The sequence below is a fragment of the Coregonus lavaretus genome (genome assembly GCF_964263955.1).
Source record: "Coregonus lavaretus genome assembly, chromosome: 3".
Classification (NCBI taxonomy): Eukaryota; Metazoa; Chordata; class Actinopteri; order Salmoniformes; family Salmonidae; genus Coregonus; species Coregonus lavaretus.
The window spans coordinates 59830476-59853267 of record NC_139990.1 but is presented as its reverse complement, the minus strand read 5'-3'; the positions used below and the strand labels follow the sequence as shown (position 1 = coordinate 59853267).

At 44.4% G+C, this 22792-nt stretch overlaps 2 protein-coding genes across 4 annotated transcripts in view; one reads left to right on the top strand and one right to left on the bottom strand.

Moving 5' to 3' along the window:
* Positions 1-16146, bottom strand: part of LOC311116491 (protein cordon-bleu-like) — an 83321-nt gene extending 67175 nt beyond the window's left edge. For 2 of the 3 annotated variants that reach the window (XM_084157421.1, XM_084157420.1), the window contains exons 1-2: positions 15929-16145; positions 15392-15534 (exon numbers count right to left, since the gene is read on the bottom strand). Coding sequence is in view for 2 of the 3 variants with exons in the window: in XM_084157420.1 (XP_084013546.1) it covers positions 15392-15435 (44 nt within the window). In the remaining variant the exon portion in view is untranslated. Of the gene's footprint in view, positions 1-15391; positions 15535-15928 lie in introns of all 3 variants that reach the window. The other variant, XM_084157419.1, reaches the window with a different exon arrangement.
* A 1307-nt stretch (positions 16147-17453) lies between these two features.
* On the top strand, positions 17454-21724 carry LOC311120215 (C-C chemokine receptor type 5-like). Its single transcript, XM_084157826.1, has 2 exons — positions 17454-17517; positions 20591-21724. The coding sequence occupies exons 1-2, from the start codon at positions 17511-17513 to the stop codon at positions 21655-21657; spliced, it is 1074 nt and encodes a 357-aa protein (XP_084013952.1). The 5' UTR covers positions 17454-17510; the 3' UTR covers positions 21658-21724.
* The last annotated feature ends 1068 nt before the right edge of the window (positions 21725-22792 follow it).

Below are 22792 nucleotides of genomic sequence, written 5' to 3'. Positions count from 1 at the left end.
CACTTATTAGACACATAGGTGACTGGACCAAACAAAGCCTCTGAAGCCAGATGGTGCAGTGCTGAGTTAATAGGGTAATTCCTTTAGCATCCCATATTACTGCAGATACGTCTACGTCCCAAATGGCACCAAAGGCTTTGGTCAAAATTTGTGAACTATATAGGGAATAGGGTGCCATTTGGGAAGCAGACGTATCTGAAGTAATATGGGATAAGTAATAAGTCTCTGCTCTGATCCACTGACTGCTTCAGACCACGGTCTTACACCAACAACTCTCACTTAGCCATGAGCCATGTCATGATAAGACCTGTCCCCTTTAATAGAGACAGTGTTCCAAGTGTGTCTGGACAGAACCTAAATCTTCAAGGATTGCACGTGCCAGTGTAAACAAGAGAAGCCTATACTGTATCACCTACCCTATACACCAGGTCTACACTACCAGTCAAAAGTTTTAGAACACCTACTCATTCAAGGGTTTTTCTTTATTTTTACTATTTTCTACATTGTAGAATAATAGTGAAGACAACGAAAATATGAAATAACACATATGAAGTAACCAAAGAAGTGTTAAACAAATCAAAATATATTTTATATTTGAGATTCTTCAAATAGCCACCCTTTGGCCTTGATGACTGCTTTGCACACTCTTGGTATTCTCTCAACCAGCTTCACCTGGAATGCTTTTCCAATCGTCTTGAAGGAGTTCCCACATATGCTGAGCACTTGTTGGATGCATTTCCTGCACTCTGCGGTCCGACTCATCCCAAACCATCTCAATTTGGATGAGGTCGGGGGATTGTGGAGGCCAGGTCAGCACTCCATCACTCTCCTTCTTGGTCAAATAGCCCTTACACAGCCTGGAGGTGTGTTGGGTCATTGTCCTGTTGAAAAACAAATGATATTCCTACTAAGCCCAAACCAGATGGGATGGTGTATCGCTGCAGAATGCTGTGGTATCCATGCTGGTTAAGTGTGCATTGAATTCTAAATAAATCACAGACAGTGTCACCAGCAAAGCACCCTCACACTATAACACCTCCTCCTCCATGCTTTACGGTGGGAACTACACATGCAGAGATCATCCGTTCATCCACACCGCGTCTCACAAAGACACGGCGGTTGGAACCAAAAATCTCCAATTTGGACTACAGACCAAAGGACAAATATCCACAGGTCTAATGTCCATTGCTCGTGTTTCTTGGCCCAAGCAGGTCTCTTCTTCTTATTGGTGTCCTTTAGTAGTGGTTTCTTTGCAGCAATTCGACCACGAAGGCCTGATTCACACAGTCCCCTCTGAACAGTTGATGTTGAGATGTGTCTGTGACTTGAACTCTGTGAAGCATTTATTTGGGCTGCAATTTCTGAGGCTGGTAACTCTAATGAACTTATCCTCTGCAGCAGAGGTAACTCTGGGTCTTCCATTCCTGTGGCGGTCCTCATGAGAGCCAGTTTCATCGTAGCGCTTGATGGTTTTTGCGACAACACTTGAAACACAAACTTCTTGAAATTGTCCGTATTGACTGACCTTCATGTCTTAAAGTAAAGATGGACTGTCATTTATCTTTGCTTATTTGAGCTGTTTTTGCCATAATATGGACTTGGTCTTTCCCAAATAGGGCTAACTTTTGTATATCCCCCCTACCTCGTCACAACACAACTGATTGGCTCAAACGCATTAACAAGGAAAGACATTCCGCAAATTAACATTTAAGAAGGCACACCTGTTAATTGAAATGCATTCCAGGTGACTATCTCATGAAGCTGGTTGAGAGAATGACAAAAGCGTGCAAAGCTGTCATCAAGGCAAAGGGTGGCTATTTGAAGAATCTCAAATATAAAATATATATTGATTTGTTTAACACTTTTTTGGTTACTACATGATTCTATATGTGTTATTTCATAGTTTTGATGTCTTCACTTGTCACGCCCTGACTCAGGGGACGCTTAAATGTTGAGTCAGGGTGTGTATATTCTTTGTTGTGTGTTTTCTATGTTTCGATCTATTATGTGTAGACCGGTGTGGTTCCCAATCAGAGGCAGCTGTAGCTCGTTGTCTCTGAATGGGGATCATACTTAGGCAGCCTATTGGCACTAGTGGGTTGTGGGATCTTGTTCCTTGTAAGGTATGTTGTGTGTGCTACCTTGGACTTCACGTTTAGTTTCGTTTCTTGTTTTGTCGAGTGTTTATTGGTTTAATAAACATGTACGTATATCACGCTGCGCCTTGGTCTGTCCCGTCATTAAACGGACGTGACATCACTATTATTCTACAATGTAGAAAATAGTAAAAATAAAGAAACACTTGAATGAGTAGGTGTTCTAAAACTTTTGACCGGTAGTGTACGTCCCTATATAGTGCACTACCTTTGACCAGAGCCCTATGGGCCATGGTCAAAAGTAGTGCAATATATAGGGAGTAGTGTGCCATTTGAGATGCAGACCAGGATTATGCTGTATAACTTGGCCCTCTAGACCAGCTGCTCTGTGTGTGAAACCATCCCTGGTGGAGGGTAATATCCCACAGGACATGGAGTAGAGCACTGAGCAGTGGAGACTGGGGAGGGAGGGAACAGAACAGCAGGAAATAACAATTAGCTTGTTCCATACTCCCTAAGCAGCTCCCTCAATTAACAAAGCTCTGTTGTAGGGAAGGACTCAGAGAAACACGTACTATACCAGTCCTCTTTTAGCCATAGAGACTTCCAGTCACAGAATGAGACTAAAAGATGATTATGCAATTTGTTAATTAAGGGGAGGCTACTGCAGTAAAGGTGTGAAAAAATAAATAGCTGTAAACGTTGGTAAACTAGTGTCTGTACTAGCATCACTGTATGGTAACCTAAAGCATCACTAGAATCAACAGCTGCTCTTCCTCTTACTCGGAGTCTGCCATCCACAGTGTGACGGTGCACAACCATCCAAACCAACCAATGTAAGAACATGGCCATTAATGAACTCAAAATTACTACCACAACTAGCCTAATATTTGGGGCTCGTCTCAACTGTACTGTACACAGATCTGTCTTCACCACAAACCCACCTACCACACAATCCTCAAACTACACAGTCTGACAGTGGCCCAAAATAAGTCCTGTAGCTTAGTGCTCAACATGTTTTCAAACAGCCCCTCATATCCATCATGCAGGAGAGGACACTGCAACAAGTCAATAGATTGCTGTAGAGTAATGACTCACTTAAAACGTGATCATGTTGCCCTCTTGACTACAATAAATTACACAACATTTAAAAGCAATAAATTCCCTGAAATGGTGTGCATGTGTGTGTACATGATTATGATGTAACCGACCAATAAGTTGAAATGTATTCTCTTCAAAACTATTCTTACTTGAGTTGTAACTGTGTAAACAATAGTAAAACTAGATAGGCCAGGTCCCAACACATGTAGAGCATTTACACTGAAGAGTCCATGGAAGTAATTAATCTGCTGCGTGTGGTGGCAGTCAGATAACTATTTATAAAGAATAGTGCCAGGCAGTCAGGTCATTTTAAACCCGATGGCCAGTACAACAGGAGTAGTTATTTCCAACCATATACCACCGCCAACAATACATCACTTGTCTCTCATCTTGCAAAAGGCTTAAAATTATATTCTTTTGAAAAACAAATAGAAATGCTCTCAATCCATCTCAATAGAAACTTCAAGGTTATAGTTTTAGGGCTGAACCTATAAATGTAGGCTCTTAATTTGAGCCAGTTTGCTACAGCAGGAAAATAATCCTGCAGCAACAGGAAATGTGAGTCATTATGTGGATTATAATTCATGGACATTTTTGTAGGGGTTGATACAGTTTTTGTATGGGAAAATCACAAACTTCAAAAGCCTTTTTAAACCTCAAATACAATACAATGTTTAAATGTATTCCTGCAACAGGGTGATCAAATTAAGATCCTACATCTGTACACACAAATGTAAGTAAGGAAAAAGGAGGGGGGGAGACTGCTTAGTGAGCAAAATGTTCATGGACCACAAGCCTTCAGACTTGAACCTGACCAAAAACACAACCCACTGCTAGGGTGTGTCTCTGAAGCTGGCCTGAGGCCCGTCTGGTCTGGGGAGACAAGCAGGAGTGGAGCTGGGGCTTAGGGATAATACTATCTACTGCTAATGGGGAGTGTATTTTAGGTAATATTACCAGGGAACAGACACAGAGAAGCATGGACAACATAGTGATAAGACAATAAATGGTGGACAGTCGAAGTTTAAAATCAAAGTGAAGATGCATAGTGGCTCATTATTGCAGATGATCATTGGTCCATATAATCGACTGTAAACTCAAAACACAAGGCACTGCGAGTAGTCACTCTGCCACAACAAAAAGCCACTAAAGCATATGAGCAACAGGACATGTTAAAATACAGACTGTAATATACTTCATACAGTAAAATATGAACATCCAGTTACAAATCAAATGTAAAATGTTTACAAGTAATAATAGATAGTTAATTGGGTAATACAGCTGCACGCAACTGAGGAATTCTGCATTTCTAGGCTATATTGCACCAAACTCTTTTGTGAGGCAGGTAAATGAAACTGAAAGCCCTAAACTAAACCCCACATTAATCAGGAGACAATTTGGGCTGAGATCCATTACTACACCCTTATAGATGGTCCTATAGCTCAGACACAACAACAACACCAGGCCCAGGCATGTACAGTAATAAACACACACACACACGCTGCTAATTAAGACTGTTAGGCCTACAGTGAGGGAAAAAAGTATTTGATCCCCTGCTGATTTTGTACGTTTGCCCACTGACAAAGACATGATCAGTCTATAATTTTAATGGTAGGTTTATTTGAACAGTGAGAGACAGAATAACAACAACAAAAATCCAGAAAAACGCATGTAAAAATTTTATAAATTGATTTGCATTTTAATGAGGGAAATAAGTATTTGACCCCTCTGCAAAACATGACTTAGTACTTGGTGGCAAAACCCTCGTTGGCAATCACAGAGGTCAGACGTTTCTTGTAGTTGGCCACCAGGTTTGCACACATCTCAGGAGGGATTTTGTTCCACTCCTCTTTGCAGATCTTCTCCAAGTCATTAAGGTTTCGAGGCTGACGTTTAGCAACTCGAACCTTCAGCTTCCTCCACACATTTTCTATGGGATTAAGGTCTGGAGACTGGCTAGGCCACTCCAGGACCTTAATGTGTGTCAGTGGGTGCTGTAGGTGGGTGTGGTGCAGGAATCAGGCGCAGGACGCAGAAAATTAGTCTAAAAGACTTTAGTGAAAGCACACTCAATACACGAGCCAAAAAGCCCGGAGGCGAGAAAATACGCACACAGGCGTAAACCAAAAGGCGCACTAACATGTGCGAAAATACCCTCCTAAACAGAGGAGGAAAACCACGAAGAGCAAACGGGCAACAGTAGCGCACAAACACGACAGCGAAACAATCACACACAACACCTGACAAACACAACGAGAACTTATAGGACACTAATTAGCGCTAAACGAAAACAGGTGTACAACATAAAGACAAAACCAAACTAACATAGAAACATTCAACGGTGGCAGCTAGTACTCCGGAGACGACGACCGCCGAAGCCTGCCCGAGCAAGGAAGAGAGGCAGCCTCGGCCGAAACCGTGACAGTACCCCCCCCCCCCTTGACGCGCGGCTCCAGACGTGCACCGACTCCGGCCTCGGGGACGACCAGGAGGACGCGGAGCAGGGCGCGTCGGGTGACTACGGTGGAATTCTGTCAGGAGAGACGGGTCCAAAATGTCTCTCCTCGGCACCCAGCACCGTTCCTCCGGGCCGTACCCCTCCCACTCCACCAGATATTGGAGACCCCCCATCCGACGTCTCGAATCCAAGATGGACCGCACGGAGTACGCCGGTGCCCCCTCGATGTCCAATGGGGGCGGAGGAGTCTCCCTGATTTCATCTTCCTGGAGTGGGCCAGCTACCACCGGCCTGAGAAGAGACACATGGAACGAGGGGTTAATATTTTTATACTCAATAGGCAGTTGTAATCTGTAACACACCTCGTTCAATCTTCTCAGGACTTTAAACGGCCCCACAAACCGCCGACCCAGTTTCCGACAGGGCAGGCGGAGGGGCAGGTTTCTGGTAGAGAGCCAGACTCGATCACCAGGTGCGTACACCGGCCCCTCACTGCGGTGGAGATCGGCACTCGCCTTCTGACGACGGAGGGCCCGCTGCAGGTGGACGTGTGCAGCGTTCCACGTCTCCTCCGAGCGCCGCACCCACTCATCCACCGCAGGAGCCTCGATCTGGCTCTGCTGCCAAGGTGCCAGAACCGGCTGGTAACCTAACACACATTGGAAAGGGGTTAGGTTAGTTGAGGAATGGCGTAGGGAATTCTGGGCCATTTCTGCCCAGGGAACGTACCGTGCCCACTCCTCCGGCCGGTCCTGGCAGTATGATCTAAGAAACCTACCCACATCCTGGTTCACACGTTCCACCTGCCCATTACTCTCAGGATGGTAACCCGAGGTGAGGCTCACCGAGACCCCCAAACGCTCCATAAAGGCTCTCCAGACTCTGGAGGTGAATTGGGGACCTCGATCAGACACAATATCCTCGGGTACCCCGTAGTGCCGGAAAACATGGGTGAATAGAGCTTCGGCGGTCTGTAGGGCAGTAGGAAGGCCCGGCATAGGGAGCAAACGACAGGCCTTAGAGAACCGGTCCACAACGACCAGTATAGTAGTATTCCCCTGCGAGGAGGGAAGGTCAGTGATGAAGTCCACCGAGAGGTGAGACCATGGTCGTTGTGGAACGGGCAGGGGTTGTAACTTACCCCTAGGCAGATGTCTAGGCGCCTTACACTGGGCACACACCGAGCAGGAGGAGACATAAACCCTCACATCCCTCGCCAACGTGGGCCACCAGTACTTAGCACTAAGGCAGTGCACTGTCCGGCCTATACCAGGATGTCCAGAGGAGGGTGACGTGTGAGCCCAATAGATCAATCGATCCCGAACCTCGAGCGGGACGTACGTCCGACCCTCCGCGCATTGAGGAGGACTAGGGTCGGTGCGCAACGCCCGCTCGATCTCAGCATTGACCTCCCACACTACCGGTGCCACCAGACAAGACTCCGGCGGTATGGGAGTGGGCTCCACGGACCTCTCCTCCGTGTCGTACCGCCGAGACAGTGCGTCTGCCTTACCGTTCTGTGACCCAGGGATGTACGTGATCTTAAATACGAACCGGGCCAAAAACATGTTCCACCGCGCCTGGCGAGGGTTCAGTCTCCTAGCTGCCCGGATGTACTCCAGGTTACGGTGGTCAGTCAAAATGAGGAAAGGGTGTTGAGCCCCCTCAAGCCAGTGCCTCCACACCTTTAGGGCCTGTACCACGGCTAACAGCTCCCTGTCCCCTACGTCATAATTTCGCTCCGCCGGACGGAGCTTTTTGGAATAAAAAGCACAGGGGCGGAGTTTAGGTGGCGTGCCAGACCGTTGCGAAAGCACGGCTCCTATACCGGCCTCTGACGCGTCCACCTCTACCTGAAATGGTAAAGAGGGATCCGGATGCGCCAGCACCGGGGCCGAAGAAAACAGGTCCTTCAGCCTCCCAAAAGCCCTGTCCGCCTCGGCTGACCACTGAAAACGCACCGGACCCCCCTTTAAAAGAGACGTTATGGGAGCTGCCACCTGTCCAAAACCCCGGATAAACCTCCGGTAGTAATTCGCAAACCCCAAAAACTGCTGCACCTCTTTAACAGTGGTTGGAGTTTGCCAATTACGCACGGCTGACACCCGGTCAACCTCCATCTTCACCCCTGACGCAGACAACTGATAACCCAAAAAGGAGATCGACTCCTGGAAAAACAGACACTTCTCTGCCTTGACATACAGGTCGTGCTCCAACAGCCTCCTCAACACTCGGCGCACCAGGGCCACATGCTCGACTCGGGTAGACGAGTACACGAGAATGTCATCTATGTACATGACCACCCCCTGCCCCTGCATGTCCCTGAATATCTCATCCACGAATGATTGGAAAACTGAAGGAGCGTTCATCAACCCGTATGGCATGACAAGATACTCGTAATGCCCCGAGGTGGTACTAAATGCTGTCTTCCATTCATCGCCCTCCCTAATGCACACCAAGTTGTAAGCGCTCCTGAGATCTAATTTAGTGAAAAAACGCGCCCCGTGCAATGACTCCATCATGGTCGCAATCAGAGGAAGTGGATAACTGTACTTCACTGTGATCTGATTGAGACTACGGTAATCAATGCACGGGCGTAACCCTCCATCCTTTTGCTTCACAAAAAAGAAACTTGAGGACGCAGGGGAAGTGGATGGCCGTATGTATCCTTGTCTCAGAGATTCGTCTATGTAAGTCTCCATAGCTCTCTTCTCCTCTTGAGACAGAGGATACACATGGCTCCGTGGGAGCGCAGCTCCTGCCTGGAGGTCTATCGCACAATCTCCCTGCCTATGGGGAGGCAACTGCGTCGCCCTCGATTTACTGAACACAATAGCCAAATCCTCATACTCAGGGGGAATGTGCAATGCGGGCACCTGGTTTGGACTCTCCACCGAGGTAGCCCCCACGGAAACGCCTAAACATCGACCCACACACTGGGCAGACCACTCCATCAGAGCCCTCTCCTGCCACGAAATAGACAGGTTATGGATACTCAACCAGGGCATGCCCAGCACCACCGGATACGCAGGCGAGTCGATCAGAAATAGCTGGATAATCTCCTCATGACCCCCCTGCGCACACATCCTAAGTGGCGCCGTGACCTCCCTGATCAAGCCCGATCCCAACGGACGGCTATCTAGGGCATGAACGGGGAATGGGACGTCAACAGGAAGAAGGGGAATCCCTAATTCTAAACAAAATTTTCTATCAACAAAATTCCCAGCCGCGCCTGAATCTACCAGCGCCTTATGCTGGGAATGAGGTGCTACCTGTGGAAAACGCACAGGTATACAGAAGTGCGCAACAGAGAGCTCTGGGTAAGTGGGGCGCCTACTCACCTGGAAGGACTCCCCAGCGCGGAGCCTGTCGTCTTCTCCCCTAGGAGACCCTCCCCAGCACCTAGCCGCGGTGTGTCCTCCACGGCCACAGTTGGTGCAGGGGACGGCCCCCCTCGTACTTCGACCCCTCCTCTCTCTAGCGCCAGCGCCCCCAAGCTCCATAGGGCTCGGCTCGGAGGCGCTGGAGGATGAAATGGACGGACCCCCCTCGGAACGTCCGCGGGTAGCCAGCAGGGTGTCCAGCCTGATGGACATGTCCACTAACTGATCGAAAGAGAGGCTGGTATCCCTGCAGGCCAGCTCCCGACGGACATCCTCTCGTAGACTACAGCGGTAGTGATCGATGAGGGCCCGCTCATTCCACCCTGCATCCGCCGCTAGAGTACGGAATTCTAAAGCGAACTCCTGGGCGCTCCTCCTCCCCTGCCGGAGGTAGAACAGACGCTCCCCCGCCGCTTTCCCCTCAGGTGGATGGTCAAACACAGCCCTGAAGCGGCGGGAGAACTCAGAGTAGGTGATGGTGGTGGCGTCTATTCTCCTCCACTCGGCGTTGGCCCATTCCAACGCCTTGCCGGTAAGACAGGAGATGAGGGCGGACACGCTCTCGTGTCCAGAGGGCGCCGGGTGCACGGTGGCCAGGTATAGCTCCACCTGTAGAAGGAAGCCCTGACACCCGGCAGCGGTCCCATCATAGGCCCTCGGGAGCGAGAGTCGAATTCCCCTGGGTTCCGGAGCTTGAATGGGCTGACTGGCCGATGGTGATGGTAGGGGAGGTGGAGTTGGGGGTTTCCCTCTGGTCTCCCAGCGTTGAAGGGTGTTTATAACGTCCTGCAGGGCGGTCCCGATACGAAGGATCTGGTCATTTTGCTCACGGACCCGATCCTCCAGAGACTCATGTGCTGCTGCGGCTCCTGCTGATTCCATCCTTGGGGTGTGTGATTCTGTCAGTGGGTGCTGTAGGTGGGTGTGGTGCAGGAATCAGGCGCAGGACGCAGAAAATTAGTCTAAAAGACTTTAGTGAAAGCACACTCAATACACGAGCCAAAAAGCCCGGAGGCGAGAAAATACGCACACAGGCGTAAACCAAAAGGCGCACTAACATGTGCGAAAATACCCTCCTAAACAGAGGAGGAAAACCACGAAGAGCAAACGGGCAACAGTAGCGCACAAACACGACAGCGAAACAATCACACACAACACCTGACAAACACAACGAGAACTTATAGGACACTAATTAGCGCTAAACGAAAACAGGTGTACAACATAAAGACAAAACCAAACAAACATAGAAACATTCAACGGTGGCAGCTGGTACTCCGGAGACGACGACCGCCGAAGCCTGCCCGAGCAAGGAAGAGAGGCAGCCTCGGCCGAACCGTGACAGTGTGCTTCTTCTTGAGCCACTCCTTTGTTGCCTTGGCCGTGTGTTTTGGGTCATTGTCATGCTGGAATACCCATCCACGACCCATTTTCAATGCCCTGGCTGAGGGAAGGCGGTTCTCACCCAAGATTTGACGGTACATGGCCCCGTCCATTGTCCCTTTGATGCGGTGAAGTTGTCCTGTCCCCTTAGCAGAAAAACACCCCCAAAGCATAATGTTTCCACCTCCATGTTTGACGGTGGGGATGGTGTTCTTGGGGTCATAGGCAGCATTCCTCCTCCTCCAAACACGGCGAGTTGAGTTGATGCCAAAGAGCTCGATTTTGGTCTCATCTGACCACAACACTTTCACCCAGTTCTCCTCTGAATCATTCAGATGTTCATTGGCAAACTTCAGACGGCCCTCTATATGTGCTTTCTTGAGCAGGGGGACCTTGAGGGCGCTGCAGGATTTCAGTCCTTCACGGCGTAGTGTGTTACCAATTGTTTTCTTGGTGACTATGGTCCCAGCTGCCTTGAGATCATTGACAAGATCCTCCCGTGTAGTTCTGGCTGATTCCTCACCGTTCTCATGATCATTGCAACTCCACGAGGTGAGATCTTGCATGGAGCCCCAGGCCGAGGGAGATTTACAGTTATTTTGTGTTTCTTCCATTTGCGAATAATCGCATCAACTGTTGTCACCTTCTCACCAAGCTGCTTGGCGATGGTCTTGTAGCCCATTCCATCTTGTCCCTGACATCCTTGGAGAGATCTTTGGTCTTGGCCATGGTGGAGAGTTTGGAATCTGATTGATTGATTTCTTCTGTGGACAGGTGTCTTTTATACAGGTAACAAGGTGAGATTAGGAGCACTCCCTTTAAGAGTGTGCTCCTAAACTCAGCTCGCTACCTGTATAAAATACACCTGGAAGCCAGAAATCTTTCTGATTGAGAAGGGGTCAAATACTTATTTCCCTCATTAAAATGCAAATAAATGTATAACATTTTTGACATGCGTTTTTCTGGATTTTGTTGTTATTCTGTCTCTCACTGTTCAAATAAACCTACCATTAAAATTATAGACTGATCATTTCTTTCGAACGTACATAATCAGCAGGGGATCAAATACTTTTTTCCCTCACTGTAGGTCTATACACTTTAGGCTTTTAGACCTGGGACTGGAACTGCTCATAGCACCTAAAACACACACAATGCTCCAATTCACACAAAAGAGCACAAACAGATAGACTCAAGCCAACTCCAGAGCAGTTATACTGTAACTGTATGTCACAATATACAGTGAGTATCCACATGGTCAGTATGAGAACAGTTGAAAGGCACCGAAATAGTAATGGGACTATTTTGCAATTGTGTCATCTTCTATATGACAATGTGCAAAATAAATTTACACATAAAATTAAAACACATACTGTTGTGATCAGGATTGGACTCCCTATAACTTCCTATAGCACAGTAAGGCAGAGCAGGGCTAGGAGGAGCAGGGCTCTCTGGGCTAGCTAAGCGAAAAAGGCTGGCTGGTGTCTCAGGATGTCTGAACGCTTCGTCCCAAATGGCACCCTAATCCCTATGTAGTGCACTACTTTTGACCAGGGTCCATACACAGCCTCAGACATTAATTACAGACTGCCAGTTATCCGCCTGTCTGGCCTTTACAGGGCTTCATTTGTATGAAAATGTATGCACTCACTAACTGTAAGTCGCTCTGGATAAGAGCGTCTGATCAATGACTAAAATGTAAATGTAAAATGTAGTCCTTCATCACTTTGAAACCACATACTGCTTTAGTAGCCTCCACTGAAATTGCCTGCTCAGATTTCAAAAGCTAGTCACCCAGGTACCAAACGTGAGCATTTTATCTCCTCAGAAGTGGACTGTGTCCCAAATGGCACCCTAATCCCTTGACAAGGACCATAGGACTCTGGTCAAATGTAGTGCACTATACTATATAGGGAATAGGGTGCCATTTGGGACACAAGCCATCTCCTCAGAAGTGGACATTCTTCCCTCCCTGTAAGTGTTTTACGGGCTCCGTTTCACTTTAAACCTCCCTTCTTGTTCTTGCCATGTCAAATAAAGCTGCTAATGCCTCTGTGATTACGTTAGCTGACTTACTGACAAAAGGAGAACACCCTAACAAATGGCAGTTGTCATAGTAATCTAAAGAGAACCATTTTACCAACTGGTAAAGGTGCTACCTATGACATGTTCCATTGGGGAAAAAATATTATCATCAATCTAATTACTGAGTCGTACCACGAAATGAGTGCCTTTTGATATTTTAAGAAGAAATTGTGCACAAATATTGAATTTGAAAAGCCTGTTATATTAAATGAAGTGCCCTTTAATATAGACCTCATGGAAATTCAATAAATCAGATTTTTTATATGACTAAAAACTTACTAAAGCATAAACATTTTGACATGTCCCTCTGTGCATCCTCTGTGACTTCCAGGAAGATTTTAACCCACTTAACCCCAACATTTCTCCAAGTTTTCACCATCACTGTTAAGCCCTAGTTTGGTTGTTTTGACAAAGTCATTTCTGAAGACTATTTTTTATTTCATGTGATTAGTGATTCATTTTTTGGGGGGGGGTCAACCCTGTTATGTAAACTGAACTCTTTCAAATCATAGTCTAAAAGCAGGTGAACTGGTTCTACCCTTTTTGACCATTTTCTGGTGTTTTGTGGTGGAAAACTGAGCAGATCGAGCATAACACATCAACCCTGTTACCCAAACTATAATATTTTATTTTTTTGTGAAGCTTGAATTCAATTGTCCCTCCCTGTTGCACACACCAAGCTTCCATTCCCCCGCTCACAGTGGGATTTATGGCTGAATTAATATAAAGTCCTCAACCCTGTTACAGTCAACCCTGTTAATAGGCACTTACTATAGTATTTCTTGAGATGGGAAAACGTGTTTTTTATTAAGTTGAACAAGTGCTCTTAATGACAGAAAATACATTTTGTGAAATAACAAATAAATAAAAATCACAAAGTTACACTACTCAAAAGGCACCTAATCGATGGAATGACCCAACTACTGCTTCTCTTGGCCAGGGCTCACTTGAAAAATAAATTTGAAAAATGTTCAGTCAATGGGAACAACCAAGTAAATGACACCTAAATGGCACCACTGGTCTCCAGAGGGACAGGCAGAGCAGATGGGAATGTTCAGCAACTGCTGTCTTTAAATAACCACTATTCGTCATGTGCTTTCTGCAGCATGTCATAGGAGGTGATTATATAAAAGCCTTCAGCAGGGAGGAGGAGATGCAGGGCCATGGGTGCAAAATACAAAGGATCTGGTTTACTTTCAGGTAATAAGGGTTGTGGACTTCAGCCTCCCACAACAACACCAGTAAATAGATGATACCACATTATGACACCTGAAGGATAGAACGTGTTTCTGCACAAAAAGATACAGAATAATAACTATAAAACCATCCCATACAATACTGAACTGTCCAATTTACATCTGTAAGAAGATTTGCATTACACTGTATGATGTCATTGTTTAGATTAGAATAGATTTAAAGTGCCTAAACAGTGTAACCCAGCAGTTTTAGAGCTGATGTTTTGTGTTGCCATTGCCAATGGGAAGGAGCAGCAGCATATTGAGTCAACAACAACAGCGGTGACAAAAGAACTACAGAGACAGTACAAATTCAGTAACTGCCATTGCACAAAAGCTTCTGTTGTGGGCTGGCCCACAGTTGTTTTCCAATCAGCGGTCATGCAAGTATTTTCCATTGAATTAAACTACACTGGAATTCTCTGCCTGTCAATACATACAGTACTGTATGTTATGGCTTTTGAAGTGTCTGCTGACAACTACATCAACTACAGAGAGTGAAAGACTGTTTTTGATGCTTACAACAATTCATGAAGTGATCTTTTTTTTTTTTTAAGAATATAGCCTCATATATATATATATATATATATATATACACTGAACAAAAATATAAACGCAACATGCAAATTGTTGGTTCCATGTTTCATGAGCTGAAATAAAAGATCCCAGAAATGTTCCATACACACAAAAAGCTTATTTCTCTAAATTGTTGTGCACAAATTTGTTTACAACCCTGTTAGTGAGCATTTCCCCTTTACCAAGATAATCCATCCACCTGACAGGTGTGGCATATCAAGAATCTGATTAAATAGCATGATCATTACACAGGTGCACCTTGTGCTGGACAATAAAAGGCCCCAGCACAAGCTTTTTTTGTCACACAACACAATGCCACAGATGTCTCAAGTTTTGAGGGAGCGTGCAATTGGCCAGAGAACTGTTGCCAGATAATTTAATGTTCATTTCTCTACCATAAGCCGCCTCCAACGTCGTTTTAGAGAATTTGGCAGTACATCCAACCAGCCTCACAACCGCAGACCACGTTTAACCATGTCAGCGCAGGACCTCCACATCTGGCTTCTTCACCTGCGGGATCGTCTGAGACCAGCCACCCGGACAGCTGATGAAACTGAGGAGTATTTCTGTCTGTAATAAATCCCTTTTGTAGGGAAAGACTCATTCTGATTGGCTGGACCTTGCTCCCCAGTAGCTGGGCCAGTCTCCCAAGTGGGTGGGCCTATCCCCTCCTAGGCCCCCCCATGGCTGCACCCCTGCCCAGTCACATGTGAAATCCATAGATTAGGGCCTAATGAATTTATTTAAATTGACTGATTTCCTTATATGTACTGTAACTCAGTAAAATCGTTGAAATATTTTTGTTCAGTATATATTTGACAGAGCTACAGTAAGACTGACTGTCCAATCATGAATGAGCTTCATGCAATGCAAAGGCCTGCCAGGTGGCAAATAGGCACTCTCCATGTTTCTCTTGTATCAAGTCACCTTATGACCAAGTCTGTCTCCATCCCCATTCCTCAATATTATGATAATTGGATTGTTTGAACAGTTATCACAACATAATACTTATGCATATACACATTTGGAGTGGGAAAGACAAACAACAGTTATTAGAGACCTCAAATTCCCCACACTTACCCTATTGGAGGTTTTGTGGCTGTGTTGACTTCTCCAAAGTCCATCTTGTTTTTGCTAATATCCAACTTCAATGGTAAATGTTTGGCTATCCTCAATATTTTCCTTTTGTCCTGTCATCAAGGACACCAAAGCTCTATTGATATCTAAACCCATTGATATCCAAATAACCGATAGAAGGACAAAAACAAAACAAAAAGTGTTATTTTATCATATGTTTGATAATTTATCATTCTTAAACAAAATATGGGTGCTATTTTTCTAATGAAACAATAGTTGAGAATTTTGTTTGGTTATGCAGTCAACAAAATGTCAGTAGGCTAGGCTATTTAAAAATGTTGTTTTACACATTGGTTTCACATGAATTGCAAAATAGGATTTACAGGTCCATACAAAAGTGACTGCTAAAATTTGATAGTCATTTGCAAACTAAAGTCCTGCAACATGGTAACAGTTGGCTACACAACAAAAAATCGCAGCGCAGAAATACAAAGTAACCGCATAACATTCACGGTGTGATAGGTAGAATAATGTACTTACGTCGACTCAAACATTGTTTCAATTCATTTTTATATTCTAATAGCAGGTCATTGCAAAGCGATTTCGTTATAATCCGTGTATATGCCTGTTGTCCCTGTTGAAGTCCGAGCCCGCCTTCGTCAGCACTTTAATGTCAATCATGCTCATTGGGAATTCACTGCCACTTGTTGCCAGCTCCAGAAGGCGAGCGAGCGGTAGGACTGGGACCCACACAAGGCGACAGTTTTCATACCAGGCAAAAAAAAAATTGTTTTACTGAGACCCACATTTAACTTAAAACACACTCACGTTTTGATAGCTGTTTATAAATTAATTTGATAAAACTATGCAATTAAAAACGTGTAATATGGGAATAGTTTAATGTAGCCCTGTGTATAGAAAGAGCCAATTTCATTGGCAGGCTGTAAAAAGATACTATCTGGGAATGACGAGCATATTAATTAAAACGTTATATGTATTGAGTTAAACGAACCCATCGATCATGAAGAACTCACAGCTGCCAATTCCATAAATCATTGCTTCATCCTATTGAAAATCCTACTATTTGAATTTAAACCCTGGATCCCAGCATCCCTTGCTATAATTTATTCACTTAAACCCCACCCCTTTCTTTGCACGCAACAACAGCCATTGCTGATCGTCCAAGAATATCTTGAGAACATTGATATTTCACTGTTCAATAAAAAAACTGAAATGAACACAACCTCAACAATTATTTCTAACTTTATAATAATGTAATTCTAGTGTTATATACTTATCATTGCACAAATGTCATACAGGACTTACTACAAAGATGATGGAATGATTTTAGTCTTCAGATCAGATATGGATCGATCTGTTTGAGGATTGCAGGAAGTCACGTTCAATTTTAACAACATGTAGGGTGTAATTATCATACTGTTATTAATGAATAGTGATGAAGTTACATCTTTGTCACAAACTTTGCCCACAAGAGGTCACTGTGTGACTTCAAATCACAAATGCTGTAGCCCACCCCCTATCCACTGGGATAATACTGTAGTAAAGAGGAGAGAAACAAAATGTGTGTGTGTGTGTAAAATACTTGATTTACATAAATTACTGTAGTGGGCTAAATCAGGGTCACACAGAGTGTTTCTTGGTAGTCTTAAACAAATCTACTTTGAAACAAAAGCATACACCTCACACACATGGTTATGGGCTTAAAAAAAGAAGAAACCTGTACCATGTCAGATATAGAGTTGAAATGTCTTTAATTTTGAGTTTGCATGGAACCCAAAAAGGTTCTACCTGTAACCAAAAGGGTTCTACCTGGAACCAAAAAGGGTTCTTCAAAGGGTTCTCCTATGGGGACAGCCAAAGAACCGTTTTAGGTTCTAGATAGCACCTTTTTGTTCTAAGAGTGTGCAACCAAACCTCAGAGTCTAAAAATACCCATGTGAAACAAACCCAACTTCATTATAATAAGTTCACAGTACCTCCTTATAAGGGAGGTGGGGGAAACTGCAGCAGCAGTACTATAGGCTACTGTACAACAGGATAAATGCACAAATCTTCAAGAGACTCAGAGAAGAAACACCAAAGAGCTAATTGATCATTAATCATGTCAGGTGAGTACGTTTTGTCAACATCTAGAAACCTATTGAAGATACAAAATCTATACCTATTTCTAAGAGGTAACACAACAATTATTTATGCTTGTGAAATTGTTTGCATTAAAAAATGAACAAAAATTATATAATTATTTGAAGTGATGAATAGAGTTGAAAAAGATAGACGTTGGATTACCGTACTCAATTTGTGACCTAATTTAAATACACTTTTGCTAACATATAATATAGTATAAACTTCTAGTATGAACTTATGTGCACTCTAGTATAGACTACTTACAGGGCTCTCCAACCCTATTCCTGGAGAGCTACCGTCCTTTAGGTTTTCAATCCAACCCCAGTTGTAACTAACCTGATTCAGTTTATCAACCAGCTAATTATTAGAATCAGGTGTGCTAGATTAGGGTTGGAGCGAAAAAAATACCTACGAGACGGTAGCTCTCCAGGAACAGGGTTGGAGAGCCCTGGCTATGACTTTCTAGATTTATTTGACTGTGCAGTAAACACATGTAAGCACCTGAAGGTGTCAGAGCAGCCCCATCATCTGTATAATCAGCCTGTATAAGAAACTAAATATGCTTTTCTGCTGAAATCTGGGTAAAAGACTGAAATGAATATGAGTTTTATTCAGTACATTTAGTAATCTAATTTACCAACCTTGCCAGCAGGCATGCCACCTAAGATAGTTAGACAAGCTAGCTACTCTAATTTGATTGATAGCCTTAAATTGCTTCTTGGTAGCTAGTTGTGAGGTTGGGAACCTACCTGGGCTAGCTAAAGCCAACTTCGTAAAATTGTTAGGTGGCTAGTAGTATTACAGAGAAACAAACAAACAAATATACATCCATTTTTTTTTACTTTTAAATGAATGATATATAACCATTGATTTGTAGAGAGTATAACTTATCATTCAGTTAAACTGTTGTACACCAACAGAAATCTAAAATGTAAAATTGTTTCACTCCATTGTTTGTAAATAATGTAATTGTAAACAAACACTGTATAGCTTCAAGACATGTTCAAAACTTTAATGTTGATCTCATGGATGGTCAGTCCTTGCATGATTCCATAGCTACAGTATATACAGTGCATTTGGAAAGTATTCAGACCTCTTGACTTTTTCCACATTTTGTTACGTTACAGCCTCAATCTAAAATGTATAGTTTTTTAAATAATCCTCATCAATCTAAACACAATACCCCATAATGACAAAGGGAAAACAGGTTTAAAGAAATGTTTGCAAATGTATTAAAAATAAAAAAACAGAAATACCTTATTTACATAAGTATTCAGACCCTTTGCTATGAAACTTGAAATTGAGCTCAGGTGCATCCTGTTTCCATTGATCATCCTTGAGATGTTTGTACAACTTGATTGGAGTCCACCTGTGGTAAATTCAATTGATTGGACATGATTTGGAAAGGTACACACCTGTCTATATAAGGTCCCACAGTTGACAGTGCATGTCAGAGCAAAAACCAAGCCATAAGGTCGAAGGAATTGTCCGTAGAGCTCCGAGGCATTATTGTGTCGAGGCACAGATCTGCGGAAGGGTAGCAAAACAAATTCTGCAGCATTGAAGGTTCCCAAGATAAGAGTGGCCTCCATCATTCTTAAATGGAAGAAGTTTGGAACCACCAAAATTCTTCCTAGAGCTGACCGCCCGGCCAAACTGAGCAATTAGGGGAGAAGGGCCTTGGTCAGGGAGGTGACCAAGAACCTGATGGTCAGTCTGACAGAGCTCCAGAGTTCCTCTGTGGAGATGGGAGAACCTTCCATTAGGACAACCATCTCTACAGCACTCCACCAATCTGGCCTTTATGGTAGAGTGGCCAGACAGAAGCCACTCCTCAGTAAAAGGCACATGACAGCCCGCTTGGAGTTTGCCAAAAGGCACCTAAAGACTCTCAGACCATGAGAAACAAGATTATCTGGTCTGATGAAACCAAGATTGAACTCTTTGGCCTGAGTGCCAAGCGTCATTTCTGGAGGAAACCTGGCACCATCCCTACTGTGAAGCATGGTGGTGGCAGCATCATGCTGTGGGGATGTTTTTCAGAGGCAGGGACTGGGAGACTAGTCAGGATTGAGGGAAAGATGAACGGAGCAAAGTACAGAGAGATCCTTGATGAAAACCTGCTCCAGAGAACTCAGGACCTCAGACTGGGGTGAAGGTTCACCTTCCAACAGGACAACGACCCTAAGCACACAGCCGCAACGCAGGAGTGGCTTCGGGACAAGTCTCTGAATGTCCTTGAGTGGCCCAGCCAGAGCCCGGACTTGAACCCGATCGAACATCTCTGGAGAGACCTGAAAATAACTGTGCAGCGACGCTCCCCATCCAGCCTGACAGAGCTTGAGAGGATCCCCAAATACAGGTGTGCCAAGCTTGTAGCGTCATACTCAAGAAGAATCGAGGTTGTAATCACTGCCAAAGGTGCTTCAACAAAGTACTAAGTAAAGGGTCTGAATACTTATGTACATTTATTATTTCCATTTTTTGTTTTTAATACATTTGCAAACATTTCTAAAAACCTATATTTGCTTTGTCGTTATGGGGTATTGTGTGTAAATAATTTAATCAGTTTTATAATAAGGCTGTAATGTAACAAAATGTGGAAAAAGTCAAGGGGTCTGAATACTTTCCGAATGCACTGTATATGAATATGGAGCCAACAAGGTTAAAAATCTGTCGCAGTGCCCTTGAGCAAGGCACTTAACCCCAATTTCTCCAGGGGCATTGGACAATGTTGACCCTGGCCATGACCCACTCCCTGCGGGTGTCTTAGGGGGAGTTGGGATATGCAAGAAACACATTTCCATTACAAACTTGAACAAGTAAACACCCACAAGTGTGTAACAGGACTAATATAAGAACCTCCCCCCAAAATTATAATTATAATTGGTGGTTACATTTCTCCAGCCCCATCCCTCAGCTGTTTACCCAAACAGTGGTGGGGTGCACCCTTTTTTATTGTTTGAACTGCAGATTGCCACTTTGACTATTCAGGTTGATTTTGAGTGAAAGCACACCACCTTGACTAATAACAATACTATTTCTGTCTTTCTACAGACGAGGATATTGAGCTAACAGAATATGACTATTCAGACTACTACAATGACACACAAGGGTCATATACATCAGAGGGTCAGCCATGCAACAATGGCAATGTGAAGGCGTTTGGACGGGTGTTTCTGCCTACACTCTACAGCCTGGTTTTCATCGTGGGCGTCATCGGTAACGGCCTGGTGGTCTGTGTCCTGGTGAAGTTCAGGAGGGCCAGCAGCATGACAGACCTCTGTCTCTTCAACCTGGCTCTGTCCGACCTTCTCTTCGTCATCTCCCTGCCTTTCTGGTCCCACTACGCCACCGCAGCCGAGTGGCTCATGGGGGACTTTATGTGCCGACTGGTAACCGGACTGTACATGCTGGGGTTTTATGGCAGCATCTTCTTCATGTTGATCTTGACAGTGGATCGCTATGTGGTCATAGTCCACGCTCACACCATGGCCAAGTACAGATCAGTCAGAGTAGGGGTCGCTCTGTCTCTGTTCATGTGGGCTCTCAGTCTCTGTGCCTCTTTGCCTACAATCATCTTCACAAAAGTAAAAAATGAGTCCGGGTTTACAACATGTAAACCAGAGTATCCAGAGGGTAGCATGTGGCGTCAGGTTTCTTATTTAGAGATGAATGTCTTGGGTCTACTTCTCCCCCTCTTCGTCATGGTGATCTGCTATTCTAGGATCGTTCTGATGTTAGTTAATATCAAAAGCACTAAAAAGCACAAAGCCATTAAACTGATATTCATCATAGTAGTGGTCTTTTTCTGCTTTTGGACCCCATACAATGTTGTAATTCTCCTGCGTTATCTGGAGACACAGAACTATTTTGGGGACTGTACAATTCACAAGAACATAGATCTGGCAATGCAGTGGACAGAGGTGATAGCGTTCACACACTGTTGTTTGAATCCGATCATCTACGCCTTTGTAGGGCAGAAATTCATGAGTAATGTCCTGAAGTTACTAAGAAAATGGATGCCAATGTGCTTCGCCAGGCCTTATGCTAGTGAGTGGTCTGAACGAAGAAGCTCAGTCTATTCCAGGTCTTCTGAAATAACGTCTACAAGATTGCTGTAGTTTGACTTGTATACAGGCACAATTCAAATATAAAAACTCTGAGGAGAGAAAAGGTAGTAAAAGATGTAAGGAAAAACTACAAACAAATGAAAGGGGGATTTCTTGAAATTTCTTGAAATTGTGCCACTCAGCCACCCTAGCTGTGAATCTATGCTGACAGTAGATACAGTAGTTATCAGCTGCTCTTTTGTATCTTTACATGCTCCAATGCCTTTGTTGATAGATCCCTTTAAAGAGTGTTATTTGAGTCCTCATGTGGCATTGTGTGAAGTGTGAAAAAAGTATGTACAGTGCATTCGGAAAGTATTCAGACCCCTTCCCTTTTTCCAAATGTTGTTACATTACAGCCTTATTCTAAAATGGATTAAATTACTTTTTTCCTTCATCAATCTACACACAATACTCCATAATGACAAAATGAAAACAGGTTTTTAGACATTTTAAAAACAGAAATACCTTATTTACATAAGTATTCAGACCCTTTGCTATGAGACTCGAAATTGAGCTCAGATGCATCCTGTTTCCATTGATCATCCTTCAGATGTTTCTACAACTTGATTGAAGTCCACCTGTGGTAAATTCAATTGATTGGACATGATTTGGAAAGGCACACACCTGACTATATAAGGTCCCACAGTTGACAGTGCATGTCAGAGCAAAAACCAAGCCATAAGGTCGAAGGAATTGTCCATAGAGCTCCGAGGCATTCTTGTGTCGAGGCACAGATCTGCGGAAGGGTAGCAAAACATTTCTGCAGCATTGAAGGACCCCAAGAACACAGTGGCCTCCATCATTCTTAAATAGAATAATTTTGGAACACCAAGATTCTTCCTAGAGCTGGCCGCTCGGCCAAACTGAGCAATTGGGGGAGAAGGGCCTTGGTCAGGGAGGTGACCAAGAACCTGATGGTCACTCTGACAGAGCTCCAGAGTTCCTCTGTGGAGATGGAAGAACCTTCCAGAAGGACAACCATCTCTGCAGCACTCCACCAATCAGGCCTTTATGGTAGAGTGGCCAGACGGAAGCCACTCCTCAGTAAAAGGCACATGACAGCCCACTTGGAGTTTGCCAAAAGGCACCTAAAGGACTCTCAGTCCATGAGAAACCAAAATGGAACTCTTTGGCCTGAATGCCA